We start from the raw sequence: 18,184 nt of genomic DNA on the forward strand, positions 1-18,184 counted from the left end.
ACAGCTGCAGGTGTCTATTGATAGTCATGTCTGCTGTATTTCTCCCCCACACTGACTGCTGTGATGTGAAAGCTGGAAGTGTGTGTAATTAGACACCAGCCACTGCACACCAGCCCAGGGATGAGAGTCTTTGGCAATGCCACTTAAAATTATAACCTAGACTTTATAAGCCTCTTTCCACAGTGAGTGAGAAAAAAATAAAAAAAAATAAAATAGGACTGTCCATAGACCATACAAATCCAAGCATGACACTACTCTACACTTGTGTCAACTACATAATTAAGAAATTCTAGAGATTGTGCAGCTGGGGGCACTAGCTGACAGACACAGCCAGACTCCTCACACAAGATTTACATGGTTTAGGAAGCATCACTGATTGTGCTTCCTTCTCCAGACCCAGTGATAATTTGATTGCAGGTGAAGGAACTGCTCTGACCTAGGCACGTGGATATAATTCCTTTGCATAGGAACATACATAGTAACATAGTAAGGCCGAAAAAAGACATTTGTCCATCCAGTTCAGCCTATAAAATGTGGGACAATAATAGATGTTATATATGAAATGGGAACAAGGGTATACCCAATCTTCCATCATATATAAATTAAAAAAAAACAAAAACAAACAAACCACCCTCCTCACTCCCTCCATATGGAAATATGAAGCTGACAAAGTTAAGGCTCTTACAAGGGATAATGGAACAAGAGAATAAAAAGTTTCAGTAATCACCACTGGGGGGGCTGTATAGGCAATTGTGCAGTGAGCTCCCTCTAGAGGTGGTTGCAGGGTGACCATGCAGGAGATTTGGTTCTCTCTTTACTCCAAAAAGGACTCAAAGACATTTTAGAAAACAATTGCTTTATTTAATAAAGAGGCGAATTGTGAGGACGATTGCGCCAACAGTAAAAGCAGAGATGACAGCCAGGCCGAGCGACAGCGCCCAGGTCCATGTAGACCACGACGTCTCTCCGGCTGCAGAGGAATAAAGGATGTATTAACCCCATAAGAACACGTCTGCCTCTAGTGGTCAGGTGTGGTACTTACCAACGTGCCGATACATGACACCACTCTGACGTCCCACAATTTGCACAGGGCCAGCAGATACCAACTCTGTGGCCAGGGGGGCAGATCTTTTATCTGGAGAAGAAGAAATTTACTAAAGCAAGAATCCCAATTATGAGTGTCACAAGTCAAACTCCCAGGCTTACCCATGAGGTGCTCTGTCTGGTTGCAGATTTTGGTGCAGCTCTCGGGGTGTGCGAGGGCGTCACATATTATAACCTTGCAGTGGATGAAGAGCTGAGTGGAAAGTGGGAATTCATGAATGGGTTTAGTTTGGCGTTACCCCACCTAGGACCCTTCCCTTACCTGACTTATTGGGGCTTCATGAAGCTTCAACTTGAACCTGAGAGACCCTTCTGGAAAAGCCTCGACATCGGTGGAAACGTATTCTGCCTCTACACCACAACTGAGAAAGCAGATCAGAGTAGTAATGCAGCAGTGACCCGGTATAAGGGGTGGTCTACCCTACAGAAGGGGGTTCTGACAGATTAGAATGGTTACACTGCTGTAGACCAAGTAGTGGCACATGTGGGACCACTGATCTCAAGATCAGTGGTGTTCAGAAGGACCCTGGCCCATTTGCTTTTGTATCCACCCATCCTATGGTTTGATGACTTAGGTTTAACATCAAGGTGGCACCAAGGTCTAGCCAGGTGGAAGCCCACTCTGCAGTCACAGGGCATTAGCACCTGCAGCCATTAGGCCAAGAAGTCCTCATCCTGCCCATGGATGCCGCTTGTTCATGCAACTTGGGTATAACCCAGTCCCTTGCCTGAAGATAGTCATCTTTGGATCACAAACTTGCAGGACACATGCAATAAGGTCTACTCACCCATCCACAATCAGATCCCATTGTGTCATGCCATTTTTGCCAGGCAATGTAGTGGCCCAGCAGTCCTTCAGCTCAGCCATGGGTTCTGGACTCTGCACATCTGCCTGGAAGTGTAGGTCATCAACTGGCCGCACTGATACTGGGAAGTCTCCATCTTGGTAAAACTCCGCATAGCTCTCATCTGTGGGTACAGAGTTGGGATGGGCCAAGACAAGACCAAATGGTGGCACAATGCCAACACAAATCACCAGAAGGTCCACCACCCGACCCTTACCTTTAGCAAGTTTCAGTTCAGCCATGTGGGTCCTGGCTCTCCTCCGCAACACTGGAAGACAAACATCAAACGAACCTTTACCCCAAGACAACAACTGCTATTCTACCGATTAACTGAGCACTTAACATGGGCACCAGACGATTCCAAGTGGATGGACATACCAGAAGGCAACATGCATGGAGACCCATGGGCCAAGATCTGCACTAGTTATGGAGGTGGTGTATGCCAAGGGACTGTCAACGTAATCTATGGTTTAATTTTAAGTGCTTTTATCCCGATTTAGGGTTTATTCTTCATCTCTATTGAGAAAAATGTAGTAATTTTCACATTGGTCACTGGCTATCTGCCAAAAGCCCATTTCTCCATCTCAAATTGATATGTACATTAGCAGCAGTAGACTAATCAAGGTGTGTAAGGAGGAGGTGAGCTGTAACACCCCATAGTGAATGGTGGGTCCAGCTGTATACAGCATATTGTAATCTGGTCTGAAAAACCCACCCCCATCACCACAGATTAGCCAGCTCTGAAGCCTCCTGAAACAAGGTATACTCTCCTGCTGTCCTTGTCACAAAACTCTTCAGCCTCAACCCATATTAGTGCTGTTTGTCTCCTGCTCCCAGTGACTTCATGTGGGCCTATAGTCTGTAGTAAGGCCTGTGTAGAGGATGATAGCTCCTCTCCCTACTGTTGCTCATTTCTCTCCATAGCTATAATTTAGTACATTAGTCTGGTCTGCCCTCCCTGAAGACCTGAATGCTTTCCTCTTCCAGCACCCTGATTTGATTACATGTTTGCCCTGCTGCCATAGAATGGGAGTTCATAGATCAATACAGCCAGGAGCTATGTGCCATCTGATCAGCAGGACAGCCAGCTATGTGGAGGAGCTACAGGCTTTACAACAAGATTGTAGGATGGTAAAGAAGCTCAGTTTAGAGAAAGGAAGACCAAAACAAAAATATATTCTAGGTGGGAACAGTGTTCTGACTACCATAGAAATGAGTGAAGAGCCAAAACCTTAAGGAAAGAACCTTTAAACATCTAACTAAATATCTAGCACTATGGAGAAAGTGATCAGACACCTTTTGCCCTAGATGTGGCAATTCCAGAAATGCCGTTACGATGTTGTCCACTGATCCACAAGTTGTCTCTGATCGGGTACCTGCAGCGTAGAGTCATCCTAGAATGTAGAAGACATGAGGTTAGTGATGGCTGTATTAGAGCAAGAAGATCAGCTATGGTCATCACCTGTAGGAAGAGTCTCTGGAAATGATGGGTTGTTCTGGAAACAGCACCTGGCGATCAAACGTCACTTCGTTCTCGTACACCAGGTAGTCACCATCGAACTGGAAATAGGAAGGTTAGCCTTTAATAAGAAGCTTGATGTGTAGTTTTACCAAGCTAACCTGTAGAGGGCTGGTGGTTCTGAAGACTCAAGAGACCAGGGGATTCCGTTACCCTACATATGCGTTAAAAGGTTGTTTGACTGAGATCACCCCATAGGTTATAAGTGGCTTTTGGTCAAGGTTAGATTTAGGCTACAAGACCCCTGAAGATTTGGGGTTTTAGTGCTAAATACCCAAGGTGTCTTACCTGGCGTGTGGTCCCACACATGTAGGCTGCGAAAATGAACAGAGCCTTCTCGGATGTAGCCTCCTTAGGAGTACAGTTAGGATCCCTCAAATGGGCTTTGTTGGCATCAAATGCAGGTTTGGTGACCGTGCTGTCGACAACAGCAATCATGGTACCATTGGAGAGGCAGACTATGGTAGGAAAAGACTTGCGTTAGATAAAGGCTTTTGAAAGGCAATGATGGTTCTAAGAAGAGTACTCACTTAGACCCCGGGTAGTGAATGGGCAGCTGATGGCATGAGAGAACGTTATTTCCTGAGTTATATTGTGACGAAATGTGAAGTTTAGGCTGGCGACAGACCTGTCCAAACTGACTACCTGCAAGACATCACATCAGGAGCTACATGCATCTACTCAACCTCCTTAGGCTGCTTTCCATCACTGCTCTCCAGCAGTTACCACATCCATAGTTAACAACACTAGAATGGATTTACCTCGTAGGTCAAGCCAACAGCAGTATACGGCACCTCAATGTCCAGAGCGGTCACCGAATTTTGGACAATGATATTTTGAGATGTGATAAGGGCGTTGTTCAGCGGGAGCTCCCGGATGTATGGTAGCCAGTAGTAGTCCACATTTCCCCTTTCCACGTTGATAACCAGACGATCATTTTCACAGTGACTGGTGATGCTTGGTGGCACTGGAAGGTGAAGCATCACATGCATGTCAGATGCAAGTATGAAGAGTGTGGTGGTCCACAACAACCATCACTTACCAGCATCCTCAATTATACAATCCACCACACCCGAGTAGGTCAAGTTCTTGTTCTGGGGCAGGAGGACCAGGATATAGGTCACGTAGAGTCTATATCTCCTTTGAAAGCCACCAAGATACTAAAAAAAAAAAAAAAAAAAAAATAAAAATACATAAAAACAAAACAAAACTATGAGCCCAAAAACCATGAAAATAGTGATCACAACAGGTCTTAAACCCAAGTCAACAACTGAGCTCAAAAGGATGGGGTCTTCGTAGAAATGTTAGAGATAAATCCCCTTAACAGTATAGGGAGTGTCTTACTACTGCAAGTTAGCCAAATTTTAATGCCAAACCGACCCAAGAACAATCCCAGCACTCTTAGCAGCTCCTACCGTCTGTTCCACAACAGGATCGGAGAATGGCACTGTAAGGTAAAAAGCGCGAGTGTTGTTGGGATTAACAGCAGTCTCAATAGTCATCTGTCTCCGGGGCAATTCATCAAGGGCAAGAGGGACTCTGTAGATTATGAAGGACTTGATACTCATGTCAGAGTAGAAGTTTCCCAGGGACACGTTGAAGTAGCCGTCCTCTTTAATGGTGTCTAGAAGGATCGGAGACTCAGTCAATTTCATAGTTTAGACCAAAGATAAAGCCCTGGAGGCAAAAACTTTATATTTCAACAGATACAAGGCTTGTACTTACGGTTGAGAAACACAGGAACATGTACAACCCTTGGGGCAATGATTGGCTTGTAAGATGTATGTGTGGTAGAGTCATCTTCATTGACGCCCAACCACTGGCGCTGAAGGAGGAGGTGGATTCTGTACTGAGTCGTGTAAGTGTTATTTATGATATCACTCTGAAAAGGCAAGACGAGTCTCAGAATGTATAGTTAAGAAAGTCATGGTCAGCATGTATACAAGGAGCTGTTCAGAAGAATGAAGGCTTGAACTTTCAGAATTGAGAAAAAACCCACAACCTTTCATAGGGAGTCTGGAAGTCACTACTCCAGCTTGGCTTCCTCCACAATGAGAATGCAGGAATCCAGCCACACTTCCAAAAACTCGTGTTTTTAGTGCCACCTACTAGGAGGTGCATTCCCAAATCAATATTGACATCTTAAAGAAGGGTCTTACCAGATTTAGAACAGGGGTCCCCAACTCCAGTCCTCAAGGCCCACCAACATGTCATGTTTTCAGGATTTCCTTAGTCTTGCCCAGGTAATAATTGCATCACCTGTGCAATGCAAAGGAAATCATGAAAACATGACTTGTTGGTGGGCCTTGAGGACTGGAGTTGGGGACCTCCGATTTAGAAGCCAAACCAAAATCTTTCAGAAGTGCATGTCTGGATTTAGTACTAAAGCTACTGTCCCCCCCAACTGCATATGAAAAAGCTTCAGGATTGCAGTACTAGTTGGAGTTTAGCCAGTGCCAAGTTTGTAGATTGTGTAAGCATCATGACCAACCACCACATGGTAGGACATTTTGAATACTAAATTTTCAACCAACCTCTACGTAGCCCCCAGGAGCTCCATATGGAACAGTCACCTCCACCTCAGTAATGTCATAACGCAAAATGTACTTGTATGCAGTAATTTGGGTTGAGTTTATGAGCTTTCCATTGACCCCCATAGCAAGTTCATTCATAGTGAAGTCTCCACTGATTAGAGGGCTGAGGACCACCGGAGAGAACCAGGAGAGTGTGCTGTCCGTAAACACAGGAGGATCTGTACAGAATGGAGAATGTTAGCTTTAAGACCTGTTTATTAGCAAATCAAGCAGCTTTAGAGTCCATTCTGGGTTGGTTTGTTGCACAATATTACCATTAGGACAAGCAATTGTAGTGTCCACAATGATCCGGAGAAGTGTTTGAGAATACAACATATTGCTCGCGACGACATCAAGATGGAAGTTACCAAGCTGCAGAGAATTAGACCATAAGTGTCAGACTCATCATGACCATGTGGTGGACCCTTCAATATCCCTGGGTATATCCTACCTCAACAATTTGAGACTCCAGGGTGACATATGGGGACCTGAAGAGCACTCTAGTCACTGTTGCATTGACCCCATAGCCTTTGTTGATGGCATCTTGGGCTGGAATAGGTACATTTGAGTTGTTGAACCAAACCTGCCACCTCTGAGAGATGCTAACCTGCATTTGGGAGGAAAAGAAAATCGAGTTATTGGAAATGTCAGAACTAGGAAAAGCAATGAGGACATATGGCCAAGATGTTTTCCCCCATAGATTTTTAAGCCTACCAGATTGGTACTGTGGGAAAGTCTGAAATATGGATAAAGTTAGAAGCCACTGTGACCCATTGAACCAGCGACAGAATCACCAAGTTAGTGGATACAGATAAAGATGTGATATCCCAAGAGTACAGTAGTTCCAAGAAGGTTTACAAGCAGAGTGGCTAAGTAGATTAGTACCATTAGAGAACCCCACTCACCACAGGTCCAGATAGATTAATTATCTTTAAGATGGCAGCTGGTATAATCCTTGTAACAGACACCTGGAAACCAGAGAAAAATCATTACAAGCCCATAAGGAAACTAAGCAATCGTTTAAGACTCGCTATGATATCTGGTGGCCACAACTAGGGTCATAAAGTTAAGAGATTTGAGTTCTAGTCTCATTACCCATCATGATTTGTAGGCAATACCTCCATGTAGTTCTCCTCACAGACAATCTCCCTCACGTCCCAGGCATCAGGTATACACGACATGGACACGGGATAGAGAGCGAGACGGCCATTTTGGTTTACCCTGAATTGCACCTTGATATCAAACTGCTGGTCATTCTGAAGACAATTCAGAGGAAGATTAGGTGGTGAGAAGACCTCCCAGTCAGGATCATGTAGATACCATTATACTTTGGAGGCCTTATGAAGGATGGACACTTACTATATTTTTCACCCAGCAGCCAAGGAATGAAATCCTGACTTCCACATTGCCGTAGACATCTTTGGTGATTGTGTAACCGCACTGTGTCGCCCGGCTTGTCTGCATCACATCCGGGAAACCAGTATCATCTGCAACAAAGGAGATTGTGATAATGCAAGGTGGAGATGTCTGCCAAACTACAATGTTGATAGTCAACTTACTCAACGCCTCTAGCTGCCACTGCTTAGACGCAAAGAATGCTTGGTCCACCAAGATCCAGAACGAACGAGACCGACATTCTGTTTGGAGAACACCTACACAAGACATGGTCAGGGTGAGTACAGACAAGGCCTTGACAGCAATTTTAGATCTAGTTGTCCTAACGCAAAGGCACAGAAGCTAGTCATGTGAAGATCTTCCAAGATACCTCAATTTTTAATCAGTACCATTCCACACCAAAGTTACCCATTTCTTGAGTCTCTTGAGACAACTCCCCAAGTCAAAGGTTGCCATCTCTACACTAAGCAGTAGACAACCATGATGGCCACACCATTTCATGTTTTATGGGGGACCAGCAGCCCATTCAAGTCTACTCACAGTTTGGAGGTCACAGGCAGCTCCCCAGCAATTCCAAGGCAAGACTACTCCCACTCTCCATACAGGATGGTTTTAAACATAAAGGACCCCCCATAACAAGTATATTTAGCTTAAAATGTAGAATATATTAACTTACCGGAAGGGAAATTCAGGGTTTGTGCCAATGAAGGGGCGCTCAGAGAGAGCAAGGTCACACTAAAACCAAGAGGCAATAGTCAAAATCCCAAATATGGAGAAAAATTGAGAAGTTATATTGTGCACCTACTATAAACAAAGATGTAGAGAAAAGAGATAATGATCAGACTATAGGGTCAGATGAGCAGTAGTGCCAAGCATGGGATCAATGCAGAGTCTAGATCAACGCTGCAGACAGTCAGTATTGAGCAGAGCCTGCACCACCAGAACAAAGCTCAAGCATGCCCACCATAGAAGCTCAGGATACAGACATAGGACTGTGCACCACAAGCAGAGAAAGAGAAGCAATACTGCACACAAGACTGCTGACACTTGTAGTACCACAGCAATCCACACACTGCAGACCAATGCCACTTACCCAAGAAAGAGCATAAAGTACATGACTATGGCACCTGGTCAGACAACCAGGCCCAACACAATCCAGTATTAAAAAGCCAGTCAGCACAATGGGGAGGCGTCCATGGGGCCTCTTATAACGAGCGGCCAGGTGGCCACAATTACTGATCAGGGACTGACTGCTCCAATGGCAGCGAGGGCCCCTCACCTGCACATGATCTGAGGGCCAATTTATTACCTGCTCCCTGATAAAACCGTGTGGTGAGAAACCACGGGGGTCTACGGTGAAACATTGGGGTTTGGCCGACAGATGTGGTGCCCACCTGCACCGCAGTGTGTGAACGTGTCCTTAGGCCGGGGCGCCATTATACACGTTTCCAGGGAAACGCATGGTGACATGGCTGTGTATTCCCGTGGGGTCAGGTGTCCGCGACGTCACAGACACGACTTCCCATGTGGACCCCCGCATCACCATGGCGATTTGTCACAGATTATGCTTGATAACAGCGTCTGGGAGCCCCTCCTGATTCACGCGGGCCCTTGGGTGACAGAATCCCAGTGGACCCTTCATTGCTTTCGATATTTCCCGCCCCGCCATATGAGACCCATGACTTGTTCCCATTTTTTTGTCAATAGTGTTGCGTGATCTTGTTTCTTCTGTGGGACTTTCCTCTTTATCATTGGGGCACACACATACAGAGTTTTTTTTGGGGAAAAAAAAGCATGAAAAATCTCATAAAAACGCTTCTAAAGACTCTCCCTACCCTTTTCTAATGTAAAATCACTTCGCCATTCACATATTCGGTCTTAAGCGTCTTTTTTTTTTTTTTCTTCCCACCGGGTCCTTTTTTTTTTTTTTTTAAACCCTGAAGTGAGAACAAAAATTGCCAGCACCTAAACTAGTCAGGTCTAAAGACTTAGAGAAAAAAATCTTTAAAAAAAATCTTCAAGAAATTAAAAACTCCTCGAAAAACGGAGCGTTTCCCCCAGAAAAGTCCCTGCGTTTCACCACTTTACATAAAAAAAAACAACAAAAAAACACTGGACCCAATTCAGCATTTCATCACTTTTCTTTCTTTCTTCAGCTTTTTGTGGTTTTTTTGCGTCTTTTCCACACTTATAAGCGCCCCGTTCTTTGCGGGTTTTACGCTGACACGCCGCTCTACGTCTGCGATCCAAGTCACTGGGATCTATAAAAAAAATTAAGATCCCGGTTGTATTTTTGAGCATTTTGTCAACATTTAAACCAATGAATTTAAATATAAACTTCAGGAAAAACGCCCCCAAAAAAGAGACCAAAATAGAGAGAAAAAGACGCGAAGCAAACGCACTGGCAGACAAAAAAATAGCAAAGCGCTTAAGGAAAAGACCGCAAAAAACATGGAAAAAAAAACCCTGGAAAAACGCCAGAGAAAGGAGCCATTCCAAAAGCATTGAAAAATGCAGTGTGAACGCTCCCTTATGGTATATGGAAAAATGCAGTTTGAACGCTCCCTTATGGTATATGGGGGAGATGCAGTATGAACGCTCCCTTATGGTATATGGGGGGATGCAGTGTGAACGCTCCCTTATGGTATATGGGGGGGATGCAGTGAGAACGCTCTCTTATGGTATATGGGGGGATGCAGTGTGAACGCTCTCTTATGGTATATGGGGGAGATGCAGTATGAACGTTCCCTTATGGTATATGGGGGGATGCAGTGTGAACGCTCCATTATGGTATGGGGGGATGCAGTGTGAACGCTCCATTATGGTATATGGGGGGATGCAGTGTGAACGCTCCCTTATGGTATATGGGGGGGATGCAGTGTGAATGCTCCCTTATGGTATATGGGGGGATGCAGAGTGAACGCTCCATTATGGTATGGGGGGATGCAGTGTGAACGCTCCATTATGGTATATGGGGGGGATGCAGTGTGAACGCTCCATTATGGTATATGGGGGAGATGCAGTGTGAACGCTCTCTTATGGTATATGGGGGGATGCAGTGTGAACGCTCCATTATGGTATATGGGGGGGATGCAGTGTGAACGCTCCATTATGGTATATGGGGGGATGCAGTGTGAACGCTCCATTATGGTATGGGGGGGATGCAGTGTGAACGCTCCATTATGGTATATGGGGGGATGCAGTGTGAACGCTCCATTATGGTATGGGGGGATGCAGTGTGAACGCTCCATTATGGTATATGGGGGGGATGCAGTGTGAACGCTCCATTATGGTATATGGGGGGATGCAGTGTGAACGCTCTCTTATGGTATATGGGGGGATGCAGTGTGAACGCTCCATTATGGTATATGGGGGGATGCAGTGTGAACGCTCCATTATGGTATATGGGGGAGATGCAGTGTGAACGCTCCCTTATGGTATATGGGGGGATGCAGTGTGAACGCTCCCTAATGGTATATGGGGGAATGCAGTGTGAACGCTCCATTATGGTATATGGGGGAGATGCAGTGTGAACGCTCCCTTATGGTATATGGGGGGGATGCAGTATGAACGCTCCGTTATGGTATATGGGGGGGGGTGCAGTGTGAACGCTCCCTTATGGTATATGGGGGGGATGCAGTGTGAACGCTCCCTTATGGTATATGGGGGGGATGCAGTATGAACGCTCCGTTATGGTATATGGGGGGGGGTGCAGTGTGAACGCTCCCTTATGGTATATGGGGGGATGCAGTGTGAACGCTCCATTATGGTATATGGGGGGGATGCAGTGTGAACGCTCCCTTATGGTATATGGGGGGATGCAGTATGAACGTTCCCTTATGGTATATGGGGGGATGCAGTGTGAACGCTCCCTTATGGTATATGGGGAGATGCAGTGTGAATGCTCCATTATGGTATATGGGGAGGATGCAGTGTGAACGCTCCATTATGGTATATGGGGGAGATGCAGTGTGAACGCTCTCTTATGGTATATGGGGGGATGCAGTGTGAACGCTCCATTATGGTATATGGGGGGGATGCAGTGTGAACGCTCCATTATGGTATATGGGGGGATGCAGTGTGAACGCTCCATTATGGTATGGGGGGGATGCAGTGTGAACGCTCCATTATGGTATATGGGGGGATGCAGTGTGAACGCTCCATTATGGTATGGGGGGATGCAGTGTGAACGCTCCATTATGGTATATGGGGGGGATGCAGTGTGAACGCTCCATTATGGTATATGGGGGGATGCAGTGTGAACGCTCTCTTATGGTATATGGGGGGATGCAGTGTGAACGCTCCATTATGGTATATGGGGGGATGCAGTGTGAACGCTCCATTATGGTATATGGGGGAGATGCAGTGTGAACGCTCCCTTATGGTATATGGGGGGGATGCAGTGTGAACGATCCCTTATGGTATATGGGGGGGGATGCAGTGTGAACGTTCCCTTATGGTATATGGGGGGGATGCAGTGTGAACGCTCCATTATGGTATATGGGGGGATACAGTGTGAACGCTCCATTATGGTATATGGGGGAGATGCAGTGAGAACGCTCCATTGTGGTATATGGGGGGATGCAGTGTGAACGCTCCCTAATGGTATATGGGGGAATGCAGTGTGAACGCTCCATTATGGTATATGGGGGAGATGCAGTGTGAACGCTCCCTTATGGTATATGGGGGGGATGCAGTATGAACGCTCCGTTATGGTATATGGGGGGGGGTGCAGTGTGAACGCTCCCTTATGGTATATGGGGGGGATGCAGTGTGAACGCTCCCTTATGGTATATGGGGGGGATGCAGTATGAACGCTCCGTTATGGTATATGGGGGGGGGTGCAGTGTGAACGCTCCCTTATGGTATATGGGGGGATGCAGTGTGAACGCTCCATTATGGTATATGGGGGGGATGCAGTGTGAACGCTCCCTTATGGTATATGGGGGGATGCAGTATGAACGTTCCCTTATGGTATATGGGGGGATGCAGTGTGAACGCTCCCTTATGGTATATGGGGAGATGCAGTGTGAATGCTCCATTATGGTATATGGGGAGGATGCAGTGTGAACTCTCATTATGGTATATGGGGGGGATGCAGTGTGAACGCTCCCTTATGGTATATGGGGGGATGCAGTGTGAACGCTCCCTTATGGTATATGGGGGGATGCAGTGTGAACGCTCCATTATGGTATATGGGGGGGATGCAGTGTGAACGCTCCCTTATGGTATATGGGGGGATGCAGTATGAACGTTCCCTTATGGTATATGGGGGGATGCAGTGTGAACGCTCCCTTATGGTATATGGGGGGATGCAGTGTGAACGTTCCCTTATGGTATATGGGGGGGATGCAGTATGAACGCTCCATTATGGTATATGGGGAGATGCAGTGTGAACGCTCCATTATGGTATATGGGGGGATGCAGTGTGAACGCTCCCTAATGGTATATGGGGGGATGCAGTGTGAACGCTCCATTATGGTATATGGGGGAGATGCAGTATGAACGTTCCCTTATGGTATATGGGGGGATGCAGTGTGAACGCTCCATTATGGTATGGGGGGATGCAGTGTGAACGCTCCATTATGGTATATGGGGGGATGCAGTGTGAACGCTCCCTTATGGTATATGGGGGGGATGCAGTGTGAATGCTCCCTTATGGTATATGGGGGGATGCAGTGTGAACGCTCCATTATGGTATGGGGGGATGCAGTGTGAACGCTCCATTATGGTATATGGGGGGGATGCAGTGTGAACGCTCCATTATGGTATATGGGGGAGATGCAGTGTGAACGCTCTCTTATGGTATATGGGGGGATGCAGTGTGAACGCTCCATTATGGTATATGGGGGGGATGCAGTGTGAACGCTCCATTATGGTATATGGGGGGATGCAGTGTGAACGCTCCATTATGGTATGGGGGGGATGCAGTGTGAACGCTCCATTATGGTATATGGGGGGGATGCAGTGTGAACGCTCCATTATGGTATGGGGGGATGCAGTGTGAACGCTCCATTATGGTATATGGGGGGGATGCAGTGTGAACGCTCCATTATGGTATATGGGGGGATGCAGTGTGAACGCTCTCTTATGGTATATGGGGGGATGCAGTGTGAACGCTCCATTATGGTATATGGGGGGATGCAGTGTGAACGCTCCATTATGGTATATGGGGGAGATGCAGTGTGAACGCTCCCTTATGGTATATGGGGGGATGCAGTGTGAACGCTCCCTAATGGTATATGGGGGAATGCAGTGTGAACGCTCCATTATGGTATATGGGGGAGATGCAGTGTGAACGCTCCCTTATGGTATATGGGGGGGATGCAGTATGAACGCTCCGTTATGGTATATGGGGGGGGGTGCAGTGTGAACGCTCCCTTATGGTATATGGGGGGGATGCAGTGTGAACGCTCCCTTATGGTATATGGGGGGGATGCAGTATGAACGCTCCGTTATGGTATATGGGGGGGGGTGCAGTGTGAACGCTCCCTTATGGTATATGAGGGGATGCAGTGTGAACGCTCCATTATGGTATATGGGGGGGATGCAGTGTGAACGCTCCCTTATGGTATATGGGGGGATGCAGTATGAACGTTCCCTTATGGTATATGGGGGGATGCAGTGTGAACGCTCCCTTATGGTATATGGGGAGATGCAGTGTGAATGCTCCATTATGGTATATGGGGAGGATGCAGTGTGAACTCTCATTATGGTATATGGGGGGGATGCAGTGTGAACGCTCCCTTATGGTATATGGGGGGATGCAGTGTGAACGCTCCCTTATGGTATATGGGGGGATGCAGTGTGAACGCTCCATTATGGTATATGGGGGGGATGCAGTGTGAACGCTCCCTTATGGTATATGGGGGGATGCAGTATGAACGTTCCCTTATGGTATATGGGGGGATGCAGTGTGAACGCTCCCTTATGGTATATGGGGGGATGCAGTGTGAACGTTCCCTTATGGTATATGGGGGGGATGCAGTATGAACGCTCCATTATGGTATATGGGGAGATGCAGTGTGAACGCTCCATTATGGTATATGGGGGGATGCAGTGTGAACGCTCCCTAATGGTATATGGGGGGATGCAGTGTGAACGCTCCATTATGGTATATGGGGGAGATGCAGTGTGAATGATCCCTTATGGTATATGGGGGGATGCAGTATGAACGCTCCCTTATGGTATATGGGGGGGATGCAGTGAGAACGCTCTCTTATGGTATATGGGGGGATGCAGTGTGAACGCTCTCTTATGGTATATGGGGGAGATGCAGTATGAACGTTCCCTTATGGTATATGGGGGGATGCAGTGTGAACGCTCCATTATGGTATGGGGGGATGCAGTGTGAACGCTCCATTATGGTATATGGGGGGGATGCAGTGTGAACGCTCCATTATGGTATATGGGGGAGATGCAGTGTGAACGCTCTCTTATGGTATATGGGGGGATGCAGTGTGAACGCTCCATTATGGTATATGGGGGGGATGCAGTGTGAACGCTCCATTATGGTATATGGGGGGATGCAGTGTGAACGCTCCATTATGGTATGGGGGGGATGCAGTGTGAACGCTCCATTATGGTATATGGGGGGGATGCAGTGTGAACGCTCCATTATGGTATGGGGGGATGCAGTGTGAACGCTCCATTATGGTATATGGGGGGGATGCAGTGTGAACGCTCCATTATGGTATATGGGGGGATGCAGTGTGAACGCTCTCTTATGGTATATGGGGGGATGCAGTGTGAACGCTCCATTATGGTATATGGGGGGATGCAGTGTGAACGCTCCATTATGGTATATGGGGGAGATGCAGTGTGAACGCTCCCTTATGGTATATGGGGGGATGCAGTGTGAACGCTCCCTAATGGTATATGGGGGAATGCAGTGTGAACGCTCCATTATGGTATATGGGGGAGATGCAGTGTGAACGCTCCCTTATGGTATATGGGGGGGGGTGCAGTGTGAACGCTCCGTTATGGTATATGGGGGGGGGTGCAGTGTGAACGCTCCCTTATGGTATATGGGGGGGATGCAGTGTGAACGCTCCCTTATGGTATATGGGGGGGATGCAGTATGAACGCTCCGTTATGGTATATGGGGGGGGGTGCAGTGTGAACGCTCCCTTATGGTATATGGGGGGATGCAGTGTGAACGCTCCATTATGGTATATGGGGGGATGCAGTGTGAACGCTCTCTTATGGTATATGGGGGGATGCAGTGTGAACGCTCCATTATGGTATATGGGGGGGATGCAGTGTGAACGCTCCATTATGGTATATGGGGGGATGCAGTGTGAACGCTCCATTATGGTATGGGGGGGATGCAGTGTGAACGCTCCATTATGGTATATGGGGGGGATGCAGTGTGAACGCTCCATTATGGTATGGGGGGATGCAGTGTGAACGCTCCATTATGGTATATGGGGGGGATGCAGTGTGAACGCTCCATTATGGTATATGGGGGGATGCAGTGTGAACGCTCTCTTATGGTATATGGGGGGATGCAGTGTGAACGCTCCATTATGGTATATGGGGGGATGCAGTGTGAACGCTCCATTATGGTATATGGGGGAGATGCAGTGTGAACGCTCCCTTATGGTATATGGGGGGATGCAGTGTGAACGCTCCCTAATGGTATATGGGGGAATGCAGTGTGAACGCTCCATTATGGTATATGGGGGAGATGCAGTGTGAACGCTCCCTTATGGTATATGGGGGGGATGCAGTATGAACGCTCCGTTATGGTATATGGGGGGGGGTGCAGTGTGAACGCTCCCTTATGGTATATGGGGGGGATGCAGTGTGAACGCTCCCTTATGGTATATGGGGGGGATGCAGTATGAACGCTCCGTTATGGTATATGGGGGGGGGTGCAGTGTGAACGCTCCCTTATGGTATATGGGGGGATGCAGTGTGAACGCTCCATTATGGTATATGGGGGGGATGCAGTGTGAACGCTCCCTTATGGTATATGGGGGGATGCAGTATGAACGTTCCCTTATGGTATATGGGGAGATGCAGTGTGAATGCTCCATTATGGTATATGGGGAGGATGCAGTGTGAACTCTCATTATGGTATATGGGGGGGATGCAGTGTGAACGCTCCCTTATGGTATATGGGGGGATGCAGTGTGAACGCTCCCTTATGGTATATGGGGGGATGCAGTGTGAACGCTCCATTATGGTATATGGGGGGATGCAGTGTGAACGCTCCCTTATGGTATATGGGGGGATGCAGTATGAACGTTCCCTTATGGTATATGGGGGGATGCAGTGTGAACGCTCCCTTATGGTATATGGGGGGATGCAGTGTGAACGTTCCTTTATGGTATATGGGGGGGATGCAGTATGAACGCTCCATTATGGTATATGGGGAGATGCAGTGTGAACGCTCCATTATGGTATATGGGGGGATGCAGTGTGAACGCTCCCTAATGGTATATGGGGGGATGCAGTGTGAACGCTCCATTATGGTATATGGGGGGGATGCAGTGTGAACGCTCCATTATGGTATATGGGGGGGATGCAGTGTGAACGCTCCATTATGGTATATGGGGGGGATGCAGTGTGAACGCTCCCTTATGGTATATGGGGGGATGCAGTATGAACGTTCCCTTATGGTATATGGGGGGATGCAGTGTGAACGCTCCCTTATGGTATATGGGGGGATGCAGTATGAACGTTCCCTTATGGTATATGGGGGGATGCAGTGTGAACGCTCCATTATGGTATATGGGGGGGATGCAGTGTGAACGCTCTCTTATGGTATATGGGGGGATGCAGTATGAACGTTCCCTTATGGTATATGGGGGGATGCAGTGTGAACGCTCCATTATGGTATATGGGGGGGATGCAGTGTGAACGCTCCATTATGGTATGGGGGGATGCAGTGTGAACGCTCCATTATGGTATATGGGGGGATTCAGTGTGAACGCTCCCTTATGGTATATGGGGGGGATGCAGTGTGAACGCTCCCTTATGGTATATGGGGGGATGCAGTATGAACGTTCCCTTATGGTATATGGGGGGATGCAGTGTGAACGCTCCATTATGGTATATGGGGGGGATGCAGTGTGAACGCTCTCTTATGGTATATGGGGGGGATGCAGTGTGAACGCTCCATTATGGTATATGGGGGGGATGCAGTGTGAACGCTCTCTTATGGTATATGGGGGGATGCAGTATGAACGTTCCCTTATGGTATATGGGGGGATGCAGTGTGAACGCTCCATTATGGTATATGGGGGGGATGCAGTGTGAACGCTCCATTATGGTATGGGGGGATGCAGTGTGAACGCTCCATTATGGTATATGGGGGGATTCAGTGTGAACGCTCCCTTATGGTATATGGGGGGGATGCAGTGTGAACGCTCCCTTATGGTATATGGGGGGATGCAGTATGAACGTTCCCTTATGGTATATGGGGGGATGCAGTGTGAACGCTCCATTATGGTATATGGGGGGGATGCAGTGTGAACGCTCTCTTATGGTATATGGGGGGATGCAGTGTGAACGCTCCCTAATGGTATATGGGGGGATGCAGTATGAACGCTCCATTATGGTATATGGGGGGATGCAGTGTGAACGCTCCATTATGGTATATGGGGGGGATGCAGTGTGAACGCTCCCTTATGGTATATGGGGGGATGCAGTGTGAACGCTCCCTTATGGTATATGGGGGGATGCAGTATGAACGTAACCTTATGGTATATGGGGGGATGCAGTGTGAACGCTCCATTATG

General features: G+C 47.5%; 1 protein-coding gene across 1 annotated transcript; it reads right to left on the minus strand.

Annotated features, from left to right (window-relative positions):
* Positions 1 to 857: 857 nt before the first annotated feature.
* LOC138674722 (uncharacterized) lies at positions 858 to 7,706 on the minus strand. Its single transcript, XM_069762540.1, has 21 exons — positions 7,601 to 7,706; positions 7,401 to 7,528; positions 7,160 to 7,297; positions 6,947 to 7,009; positions 6,493 to 6,648; positions 6,317 to 6,413; positions 6,003 to 6,220; positions 5,194 to 5,350; positions 4,884 to 5,092; positions 4,511 to 4,628; positions 4,230 to 4,435; positions 3,999 to 4,113; positions 3,757 to 3,926; positions 3,412 to 3,509; positions 3,246 to 3,343; positions 2,167 to 2,217; positions 1,893 to 2,073; positions 1,367 to 1,466; positions 1,207 to 1,297; positions 1,043 to 1,135; positions 858 to 964 (listed from the first exon to the last, which is right to left on the minus strand). The coding sequence occupies exons 1-21, from the start codon at positions 7,704 to 7,706 to the stop codon at positions 858 to 860; spliced, it is 2,700 nt and encodes an 899-aa protein (XP_069618641.1).
* Between the last annotated feature and the right edge of the window lie 10,478 nt (positions 7,707 to 18,184).

The sequence above is a fragment of the Ranitomeya imitator genome, chromosome 4, assembly GCF_032444005.1.
Source record: "Ranitomeya imitator isolate aRanImi1 chromosome 4, aRanImi1.pri, whole genome shotgun sequence".
Classification (NCBI taxonomy): domain Eukaryota; kingdom Metazoa; phylum Chordata; class Amphibia; order Anura; family Dendrobatidae; genus Ranitomeya; species Ranitomeya imitator.

What these genes read in the sequence shown, in the direction of transcription:
- LOC138674722 (XM_069762540.1), bottom strand. Translation starts at nt 7,706, where the DNA reads ATGTCTTGTGTAGGTGTTCTCCAAACAGAATGTCGGTCTCGTTCGTTC. An exon ending in TGCCACATCTAGGGCAAAAG is followed by an intron (nt 2,218 to 3,245) that starts GTGTCTGATCAC and finishes TTTGTCTTCCAG; the next exon opens with TGTTGCGGAGGAGAGCCAGG. An exon ending in TGGGATCTGATTGTGGATGG is followed by an intron (nt 1,467 to 1,892) that starts GTGAGTAGACCT and finishes CTGCTTTCTCAG; the next exon opens with TTGTGGTGTAGAGGCAGAAT.